Consider the following 12,139-nt stretch of genomic DNA (forward strand, 5'->3'; position numbering starts at 1 on the left):
AGACCTGTTCATAAGAAAAGCATACAGTTTTAATATGGACAGACAACATTCACATTCACAAGTTACAACAGTTTTACACAAAAAGCAAAGTATAATTATAAATCATAGAGTCTTTGAAACTAATATCTCTCATTTCACTTGAGGATTTTAAAAGTTTTCTGCAGCTCATTCCATTTGTAGAGAGCAGCCGAACATGTGGTCCAGCTGATGTGAAATTATCCAGTTCTGTGTTTATAGCCTATGAGACCAGAGAGCAGAAGTAATGAAGCAGTTACAGCACATAACTAACATACAATATAATTCCCTTCTGTCAGTTAAGGCGGACTATCCCACCATTTCATGTAAGATGGTTATTAAGGAATTTATCACCTGTGGTAAAGCTCAGTGTACCGTGATCGAGAGGGTTAAACATATCACCACAACGAAGAGCAGACATGATTGCAGACTGTACAATTGTCTTCTGACTAGCAAAAGAGAAGCAAGAGTTGTTTCTATACAGAAGACCATTTTGACCTTAAGTCTGATTGTAAGGTGTGTCCTGAAAATGATTCTATGGTCCAGCAAAATTCCCAGATGATGTTGTCCTGTGGATAAAGGCGTCAGATCAGAAAACACTTCTCTGTGCGGTCCCAGAGGGTCATGGACCTTTAATTTAAAGAACTTGAATGGGGCATTAAAGATGGCAGCTGAGACCTGAGACTGATTCAAGTACCAAGCTGCCCCACTGCTGTAGAACACAGGAATCACTGTGACATGAATAAATTTACAATGTGAAGATGGATGTTTGGTAAAATAACTGACAACTGCTGCCCTTTCTTTCATGCAGAGTTTACAAGAGGACACAAGACATAAATAATCTATTGTAGACAATGGTCCCTTGGCATATAATGCTGCTAACAAGTTTGGGTTGCAAGTAACTTTCATACTGTATGATAGATTTATTTTGTATATTTATTTTGGTGAGTGTTTACTCAGTGTGTTTCCATTTCCAAGCTGTAAGCACTGGTAAAAAAAATGCTAAAGGGTCAGAAAAACACTGCTGAGCTGACTATTAATATAATTTGGGTGTGAAGACTGATGATGTAGTGGTGCACAGCAGTGGCACAGGCAGCTGTAGTCCTGTACGCACTGTGCATTCATTTAAAAAAAAATTTTGTTTGTTTTTTTAACATCCTATCTTTCGACCCTGTCTTATGTTTGGCTGCATTCACCCACTAACGTTATGAGATTGGTGCTTTGACGCCCAAAGAAAGAAAGAAAGAAAGAAAGAAAGAAAGAAAGATAGATAGATAGATAGATAGATAGATAGATAGATAGATAGATGGATGGATAGATGGATATTTTATTTATCCCCTAGGGGAAATTCAGGTGTCCAGCAGCTCATTAGTAGTGATGATAATAGTTAATAATAAATAATAGGCATTAAGAGTTAAATTAGTTGGCTGAAGTGTTCTACAACCTATTTGATTTTATTGTCACATGTAGTTTTTTGATTGTTGATTGTAGCAACTTGGTTTGGTCTTGATGTTGTGTATTGTTATTGATCTGTTTAGTAGTTAGTTAAAGCAACATGTTCTTATGATGATGATGCTATATGAGGGAATCAGTTGCTTAATGTCAACTTTTACTGCATTTTTCTCTGGGATATTCAATATATATATATATATATATATATATATATTAGCCTTTTGTTTCACTGTGTTTGTCACGTTTATGACGGTGGATCTTTCTGACCAGTAATTCAATGGCAAAGGACCCGGTCAGTGTCTTCTAAATAATAAATGTACAGTGTCTGAATGTAAATGGAAGTATTTAGTAAATAGGACAACATGGTGGCTATGTCCTACATGTGTTCTTTTTTCCATCTGTGTGCTCATTATATATAGAAGGTTGGTCACTTCTACATCCTGAGTAGAGAAAACTTCGATGTGCATCACATAAAGAACATACATGCTGCATGTACAGCAGAAATCTCATGTGTTTCAGGTGACACTCCTCACATGAATTAGTATTGGCCTCCTCGTAAAGAGGTGGGGGATGAGGCTTGCATGGTAAGGTACAGGCAGTGGTGATAGCAATGGTCAGGGACAGCTCTGACAGATGGGCCTGGTTTTTGTTTGTGGAATAAAGCTCAATATTATTCCATCCATTCAGCAAGTGAAGAGTTTGTATTTGATTCTCTCAGTTTACAACAAGTTTTTTAACCCTTGTGTGTTGTTCGGGTCTGTGGGACCCGTTTTCATTTTTTATCAGAAGAAATATTATATGATTAAGTATTTTTTCAAACCTAGACTCATTGGCCTTGGCTCATTTTCTGTGAAGAATATTTGTCAGAACACATTTTCAATGACCACACATTGTACACCCCCCTACACATTTTATATTAACCATACAAGTATATGCTGTTTACTGTATATTGCTTGTAATTGGGATGAAGTAAACATCTGTCAAGTATTTTAACAGAAAATTGTTTGATTGTGTTGAATTAAACCCCAACAAATGCAGTGGGTCCACCAGACCCGCCAACACTGGCTGAGTAACAAAAATATGAACATCACACAAGGGTTAAGTTTGATTAAGTTTGTTCTTCCAACAGAGCAGGGACCCCTCCTCACATCAGATGCATGGCATCAAACCACAACTAGCTGTTGGACCAGCTCTTATCGTGGCTGCTGCTGCTGCTTCCAGGTCATTTCTCTCGGGAACCTTGGAACCTTCCTAAGAAAAAAGACTTTTCGAAGGAGGCCTATGAGTCTTTGTTTTAACAAACACAAACCAGTATACCAACAACAAATGTTGTCACTTTTCTTGTGAGGACTGTCATTGGTTCCAAGCCCTGTAAATATGAAATAGGCTGACAGGGTGTCGAATCACATCACAATTTTCCAACACTGTATACTCTTTCAAAAATGATGAAAAATAAGGAAACATTCTGTTGCTGAAATATAGCAAGGAGAAGAGCAAAAATTGATTGTACAGAGGATTATACACACACACAGACACATATACACACACAAACACACACACACATACACACATATATATATATATATATATATATATACAGTATATATACACACTGTTGCTCATAAAGTTGGAATAAAATATTTTTTACCTCTTTCCATAAAAGGATTGTGACAACGTGATTTATTTCATTTCACCTGGGTAATGGGACACATAATGTAATCATTGCATCTGGTCAAAAGTGATTACTGATGCATTTAAATAGGAATAAACAGAGGATTGTGTCTGAAAACAAAATGATTCCAACTTTATGGGCAACAGTGTATATATATATATATATAATTAGATCATATAAAAACTATATATAGGACTAACGGCCTTGTCATGACACATCAAGGTGAAATATGTGATTAGTATGAACATGAACAGGCAGTGGAACAGGTATTATTATTCTGTCAGCTACACAGAGAAGAGAAGGAAACCTTTTATTTAAACTGAAGGTGAGTTAAATGTAAGAAAAGAAAGAGCTCCTAAAGTGAAGTTCAAAATCATCAGAACAGTTAGTGCCAGCTGAGAATGTTAATTCTCCAATCAGTTCGGCAAAAAACTTCATTCTTAATTGTGAGATTACCAAATTTCCTGAGTTCCCTGAGCTTCACAATACAACAGTTATTCATTAAGTTTACTGTGTGACTTCAGTATAAATATTACACCATACATGCAACTAAAATACATTTGTACTTTTTAAAAAAGTTATTACAAGACATAACAGATAAATATCACTGCATATGTACACTGGTGTAATACCACAAACGTATAACACCACTCAGTTTCTGGAACTCAAAAATATATAAAAACATAAAACAACGATCTTTTCCTAAACCTAGCAAAGTAGTTTTTGTGCCTAAACATAACCAAACCTCGAGCATTCCATAAACTTATCCACATGTTTACTAATGCAACCATCACAACAAAGGTTAGCTCTTAAGCAGCTCGTAGGTTTGTCCATTGTGGAAAACCCAGACCAGTATTGGCTCTGGTTCAGGGTCAGACTGGATAAGAAATTTAGCCTTGGACTTATCTGCTGGGACAGGCCACACAAATGATGGGCACACAGAGAGGGTCTGTAAAGAGACTGATGGAGTCTGTAAAATACTTACAGTCCACTGGCCGACCGGGATTGGAGCCAGTAGTCATCAGTCCAGTCCACTTGTGCTCTGGTCCAGGGCTGGACTGGAACAAAAAAAAAAAACGGTCCTGGCAATTTTGGCCTGGACCGATCGGTTGAACACTACCCACCCCAGCTCCTTTGCAGTCCCCTTAAATATGCTTATTGTACTACAGCTGTGTTTTTTTGTGCCATGGACAAGTGCACCAGTGCAAGTGTACAAATACACTCACTTGCTGTTGAGTGACTGCCTGGTGATCAGAAAGGACCAGTGTACTCACAGACTCTTGACTGACTCCCTGGCAATCATGTCTGTGGAGTACACAATATCCATACTCAAGTAGCAGTACCAGGAACTGGCAAAGAAAAAGCTCTGCTAGAAGTATCAATCATTTCAAATTATTTAATAAAATTGAAGTATACAAGTATGCACTCCTTAATTCACTGTTCCTTTAAAATGGAAATAGTAAGTCTTACACAAAAAATAAAGCAAATACAGATACTTTATAGGTAAAGTAGACAAAGTAGCCTAACGTTACTCCCTGAGTGTCTCTTTTTACCTGCATGCTACCTCCCGCTTCCACTTCGGCTATACTCTCCTCCTGCTCACTGTGCTCCTTGGCTTCCCTGTCACACTCCTGCATCTCCTCCTGCTCCTCTGTGTGCTCTCCTCCTTCCACCTGTTGCTGCACGATGGCACCGAAAGATGCCGTAGAAGTTGAGGCTGTTACGGCCCCTAAAGCAAACATATGTGGGATTTTGGCACACTTGACGGCCTCTGCATGTAAATTCTTTATTTTTTGGGCTCACAACTTCTCCGCACCTCCCTTCTTCTGTTTTTGATGTTGCTGTCTGTCCATTTTTCAACGCCTCACTTCTTTGTCCACAGGTGTGTCGCTCTGAGCAGCGACCAACCCTAACCCTAACCCAGAGAGGGAGCGAGTTGGCCCAGTATGTGAAGTTACCTGTCCAGCCCTGCTCTGGTCGCATCTTTGTCATCTCTGTCTGTCGGACATGGTTTACAAAACCTGAAAAGGTTCTGTAAACGATCGTCACTGCCACTAGATGTTGCAATAGGTCATCAACATCTCAGAGAATGCTTCATCAGCCACACTTCCCCCTCTGTATGGCCACAACTGTGATATGCTAGTTAGTGATAGCAACATTTGCCAAACACATTCATAATATGGCATTCATAATTCACAATATGGCAAGTTAGCTAACATTATCATGTCTACTGTAGCCATCACTAATGGAAACCTATATGTGACATCTTGAACCATCAAGTTACTTACACATGGAGGGGAAGAAAAACTACTTCTGAGTCAAGCTGGACTCTTTAGTGAGCCAGACCATTATTGGCTCCACTGTCGGACTGGGAAAGAAATTCAGCCTCGGACAGATCCACTGGGACCGCCTGCATAAATAACAATAACATTTTCCTTTGTTTAATAATATGTCCTTGTGTGCGTCATGGTCATGTGAATGGCATAATTATGTCTACTGTATATATTATTGATTTTTGCTGCAAAATAACTTGTTTTGGTGAAAGAGAAATGTTTATGAAAATTTTTGGTTTAACCATATTTGTTTCAAAAACTGAATGCTTTATAAGATGATTCCTCTCCACTAATATCTCAGTTTGGCTGGTGGCCAAGAGTCCTGAGCTGTGTCTCAATTTGCATACATCTATAGTCACACTTGCTGTTCTTCTGCTATGCTTCAACGTTCGCCATCTTGGCTACATAGCGGAAGGGGACAGACCACCAATGTAATTTCAAGCTAGCTTAGCTACGTTTTCATAGCCTAGTCTGTTAGCTTAGCTTGAGCACTGCAGCATCTCCTCTAAATGGATGTTTCTAATACTTCTTCATTTGCTCGACACAAGTCAGTAAATGAATGTAAAATTGCCATCATAGGAACAGTGGTAACTTAACCTTTGAAACGACAACTTAACTGTGCACGTGCACCATAGGTGTGCTCCATCATGTAAACAAACAGCACTACACCTCTGCACGAGAGAGACAACAACATGACAGACGAGATCCCAACAGCAAGTCAGCGGCAAGTCTAAAGACAGATGTCTAGCTGCATTTCAGATTTAAAAACTATGTAGACAGTGAGGAGCTGGACTAAAGCAAAGCTATATGTAAGATGTGAAGAAGAAGCTGTGTGTACCTGTTCATACACAGTGTAGCTGGTGCGCTGAGGTAGGTTAAGAACACACATTACATCTATTATTTCTTGAGATGTGTGTTTAAACCGTTGGTCATGTTAAATAGGAAGTGCATTAATGTAACTGCTTTGTGTCCATTCAAAATGTAAGTATGAATGTTTTTAATAATGCACCATGTGAGAGGAACAATTTACAGCATCAGTTCTGAGATTCTCATAACCCAGAAAAATTAATATTGCAACTGAAATATCTCTGACTGAATCCATATTGAATTGAACCTTGTGAATTGGAATTGAATCGTTTCAAGAAATCAGTGGCAATACCCAGCCCTAGTGGCCAGTGTCCATGTGGCCGTCTGCTGGGGCAGTAGCATGTCGGACATGAACACAAGGACACTGGACAAGCTGGTCGAAAAGGCTGAGTAGACACAGGTATTTATCTGCTCCAGCTCTAATCACGTGAACACACAAATTTTGCTCCTTTTCCTACTGTGACATCTTTCAGAGAGACTGTAACACACCTGTCACATGTCCAGCACAGTGCTGTTCAACCAGAAATTCCACAGAGCTCCAAGATGAAAGGGTGAACTGCAGCTTCAAAATAAGTTTTAAAAACACACAATCATTAGAATCAATAGAAGCGTCTCACACTGACAGCTGCCCCAACCTGGAGATGAGACGTGACAGATATGTCTGACCACAACAGCTAGCAGCTCACTCTCTCTCCACTGTGTCTGTATGTGTGCTCTGTAAGTGCATGTGATGACATCACTCCTTGTAGTTGTGCGTGTCCTCAGTTTACCTGCGTTTAAAAAAACCTGCTTCTACCTGCTAATTTTGGTGGAAAGAGGGTAGAACAGTGTACTCACCTACTCCACATACTGACAGTCCAACAGTTTGTGTAACATTCTGAAACACATGAACCGATGAGCTAACCCTTACCCTAACCCACGCGAACTTTATACTTGATTATCCAGGTGTGTAGAGGTGTGAAAACAGCAACCTCTTCACAACAGTCACTTCTATTCCTGAAATTCTGAGGAGAGACCGTTTGACAGTCTGCGCTGTTCACCCACGTTCATACAGTTCATCGAGACTACAATGATGCAGGAGACACAGTTCTTCTGTGTGTCTGTCTCTGTAGTCTTGGACAGAGATCAGGGCGGCAGTGACCAGTGTGACCATTCAGAACAGAAAGCTTACCTTACCGGCCTTAACCACACAAAACACCCAAACCACAAGGAAACTAAAGTGTGTGTGTACGTTCACCTTTACCTGTCTAGTATGTTTTAATTCTATTCATTGTATTTGAACTGTATCAATACTCTCAACCTGAATACAGTATTTACCATGTCACACACACACACAAACACACACACACACTCTCTCTCGCTCAATTTGTCACTCCTGAACAAACTCTCAGCTCTCACTGTTCAAACTCCATCCCTTCCCCTCTGCTCTCTCTCTCTCTTTCTCTGTGTGCCCACCCTCTCTCTCTTTAGCATTCTCTCGGCCCTCCCACTCACTCTCCCTCCCTCCCTCCCCTCCCTCCCTCCCTCTCTCCTCCCTCCTCCTCAGAGGACCAGCTCTGTCTCTCTCTGCACTTGTCTCTTCAGTCAAGGAGAAACTAATTGGAGGAAAGAATAGAAGAAAGGAGCTGTTGGAAAACTAAACGTAGCAAAACTTCACTTCTCTACAGCATGCCACAGAAAGGTAAGCTTGCTCACTCTCTCTCTCTCTCCCTCCCTCTCTTCTCTTTCTTCATCAGTCTGAGCAGGAGTTAAAAAGTTACAGTTTGTTTAGCAGATAAGGACAAGATGAAGACAGGCTGATAATGTGGAACCTGACACAAGAACAGAAGACAAACATGTTGAAGTCTAATGTTAAAAAAGAAGAAAAAAAGGAATGAAAGAACTGTTTAGAAATTAAAAATCTGAAATGACTAAACAATTAATCAGGTTTAAGAGTAGAGGAGAGAAAGGATGCGTAAAGAAGGACGAGATGACAATGACAAAAAGAAAGAGGAGGAAGACTTTTATAAGTAAACTGTTGAAATAGACAAAGAAAAAGAGAGTAGAACACCTTTGGATTTGTTAAAATGGTAGTAATACAGAACAGACAGAATAATGAATAATGTCTAACACCTGCCTGTCATTGACTACATCACCCACAGGCTGGTATTTCCTTTGAAAGTGTAAAAGCAGCAGATGCTCATGTTTAGTTTCAGGAGTTATATTGAAGTTAGTCTGACTCAGAGTTTGCATTGAGAAAAAACTCACAGTAAATGAACTGATATAAACTGATTCACACTGATACTAGAGCACAAAGTCAGGACTGTGGTGTGAAGATGAACTGACCTCAGGATACAGGCCACTGCTCTGTTGTATTTACAACGTCCGTTTCTACAAACACAGCAGGTCAAACACGTGAATCTGTGTAAGAGCGACACCGACGTCTGTTTCTCCCCTGAGGCCGGACTGAAGAGCTCGGTTCGGCCTTCCGTCCCGTCAGTCCCGCGAAGAAAGCGCATTGTGGAAACAGAGCTCAGGACAAACTAAACTTAATAAACAACAACAACAATAACAGAAGCCTAAAGTGGCGCTCGTGCTGAGAGCGCGTGGTGGTGCCGCGCGCTGAGTGATGTGGATTAAATATCAGATTCTCTGCTGGATCGTGAAGCTGAATTCAGATTGTAACACAAGTGTGTTCTGAAAAGTAGGCGCGATCATTTAGAATGATCATCGCGATTAGATAATAAAATATAGCCAGTATAGGCCTATTGTTCCCGCCACAAACTATCTTCAACCATGTGTTCATAAACGTTTAAATTATTGGCCTACAAGATTTTATATAACACCATCGATCTCATAAATATCTATGATATATATATATATATATATATATATATCATCCACCCTAACACGTTTCTCACCTCATTTATTAAACAACACAGTTGAGAAATGTCACGCCTGTTTTGCACTGTTCTAAATCGTTGTTCAGATATTCTGGAGCAGACAGTGTGTTTGCACTCAAACGGTGTTTATAATAACTTTGTAAAAAAAATTATAATGATCACCGTCAATAGTTATTTCTGAGGAAGACTGTCGCTGAAACGGTTCGTTAAACTCTTGATTTAAAACATCTTTTGAAGCCTGTAGAGGCCTTTCTTATGTTTTTATGATCGTCAGATAAAAACACGTATTTGTAAAATATCTTGTGTCTTTATTTGATTTTTTAAACAGAAATAATGAGCCTCTGGATATAAATGAGGACATCTGGCCTCAGCAGTTTATTCTAAGCTGTATGATCAGTGTTATCCACTGTAGGCCTCTCAAAATTGACTGGAGTTGTGTTTGTGCAGGCCGAGAAGAAGTGACACATGTTAAAATTACAGCAGAAACACGTCGTTTAAATATGATGTGTAATAAAATTCAGACTGTTTTCAATACCAGAGCCAGCAAATACAGGACGATACACTTCGTCTTAATTGATGATCTAAGTCGGCTGTTAATTAACGTCTTAATTAAATCTTAGCCAATTAACCGCATGATTAATCAGGTCGAATGAATTCATCCAACACGTGAATTTGGAGCGTTTCATTGTTTGTGTGTGTCTGTGCTCCCATATGTTCTGATGGAGACACCGTGCACAGACGCCTCAGTATCTGCGCACGCACCTGAGCCATTTTCTGATTCCGACAGATGAAGATCATACAGGAATCAGACACATTTCAAAGCGTATCTGTGTTTTTTCATTGGAAGCCGCTCTGGCTGTTGTCTCACTAAAATACTAGGTACATGAAATCAAACACATGATCAGCTCAGTTCAGCTGTGTCCTGTAAAAGACACACACTGCCTGAACAAACTAAGATCACATGAACATTAAGAGCCACTTTGTTTTAAATTATTTCACTTTCATCTTCCTGTAAAAAGTTTGTTACTCTGGTGTTTTCACGCTGAGTTGAGGACGTAGCGCGCGCTGCTTATCAAACACACATATTCAAAATACACAAAACACAGTCAATAAACGCTGTTGATATAAAAACAACTTCTACCTTCACTATGTACCGTATTTATCCCGATCAGGTTCATTGTGTTAATTTTTTGTAATATCAGTCCACTTTAAAGTGCCACTGGTTTACGGCTGAAGAGTCAGACACCCTGAATGACGGCTGCTTCTTTTATACTGACTTATAATGTTGGATAATGAGAAAAAAAGAAAACAAAAGAGCAAAGAAAATTATTTTCTATGAAGTTTTAGTTTTATTGAGCGTTCTGTTGTTGTTGTTGTTGTTTTTTCCAAATTCCTTAAATATTTACTCTGGTTAACCTGAACTGTTCTGTTTTATGCAACCATTACAATAAAACATTATTATTATTATTATTATTATTATTATTATTATTATCATTATTATTGTGAGTCTGCAGTGGGACCAGTACGGGGAACCAGCAGCAGTGTGTTCGGCAGCAACTCTTAGGCTCTCGGGTCTTTTCTCCTCATATCAGCCGCTGAATGCGGCTGAATGAAACTTTTATATTGTCATCAGTGTGTTCAACAGAACTCCTTTATGTCCGTTGTGCTGCTCAAATTGGGCTCCCCGCCGCGGTTTTGTGTCGCGGCTTCTTTAACGAGCCGCAACTAACGAGGCAACGACACCAAAATCCCGCGGACACACAAAGCCTGGCGGGTATTTACCGAGCAGAGCCGCGGCTCCGCTCCTCCGGCTCTTTGTCTCCTTTCACGAGGAGAAGGGCGCTGAGTTATAGCGGGGACAAGGTGCCTATAGCCGGCCTGTGTGTGTGTTTGTTCCTGTGTGGAGCTGCTTCATGTTCATTATGCAGGTTGTTAATGACAAGAGCTTCAGAGAGGGAGCAGCTCTGAAGCCTTTATTGGTTCGTTTTTTCTTTTTTTTTTCCAGCAAATCTCAAAAGGCTTTGGTCTGGAGAACTGGATGAAGTAGAATGAATGTCATGTGCTTTCTCAACAGATAGTTAAACTGGTCATCTTCCTAATCATCCCACAACAGTGCACCTTCTGCTGATGATGAAGGAGTTATCAATTAATGGATATGAATCTTATATAATAGTTTTCCACTATGTCTCTGTTATTGTTGCTTTTTGCAGTATATAGTCAGGAAAGACCAAACCATTGTTCCACAAGCAGGACATATAAACTTTAAATTATTTATACATTTCACCAAATATAACCACACTGCATTTTATCACTATTCAATTCTACAAATAATGTATCATTTAGTAGTAACTCAGGACTGATGTCATTTTTTTTAAATGACACTTCCTGTAGTTTCTAATAAGTTTGTGCTGATTTAATATGGTCCAAAATTGTTCAGAATTAAATACATGAATAAGACAACATTAAACAGCCACAAATATTGCAAATACTACAAATACTAACAAAATATAACCGTGCAGTTGCGAAACTTTATTATTTTTCATCTTGATTCATTTGCTTCAGTTTATTTTTGGTCAAATATGAGAAATGTTCTTGTTCCAAAACCTCTTTTTTCAATGATAATGTCACAAATCATGAAGTAAAGTATTGATTTATAAGTCCAGACGAACAGGACAGAGCCTGTTCTATTGGCTTTGGTCTGAATGAGCGGGAATAAACTACAATAAACTCTCTTTTTCTGAAAGTGAGCAGGATGAAATAACATGGCATGATAATTCACAAATCATTGTCATATTACACAGACTATATTGTCGGTATTTATTCATACCATCATTTTTTTTTTATTGAACTTTGAACATTTTGAGTCTCCACAGTGTCTGTGGAGCCTGTAAATTGCCCCGTCTTCTTTACACCAATAA

At 39.2% G+C, this 12,139-nt stretch overlaps 1 protein-coding gene across 1 annotated transcript in view; it reads left to right on the forward strand.

Moving 5' to 3' along the window:
- The first annotated feature begins 8,007 nt into the window (after positions 1 to 8,007).
- Positions 8,008 to 12,139, forward strand: part of LOC111234827 (paired box protein Pax-6-like) — a 25,038-nt gene continuing 20,906 nt past the window's right edge. Inside the window, exon 1 of the mRNA XM_022763005.1 lies at positions 8,008 to 8,020. Coding sequence (XP_022618726.1) covers positions 8,008 to 8,020 — 13 coding nt within the window. The remainder of the gene's footprint in view (positions 8,021 to 12,139) is intronic.

The sequence above is a fragment of the Seriola dumerili genome, unplaced genomic scaffold (genome assembly GCF_002260705.1).
Source record: "Seriola dumerili isolate Sdu_G_001 unplaced genomic scaffold, Sdu_1.0 BDQW01000465.1, whole genome shotgun sequence".
Classification (NCBI taxonomy): domain Eukaryota; kingdom Metazoa; phylum Chordata; class Actinopteri; order Carangiformes; family Carangidae; genus Seriola; species Seriola dumerili.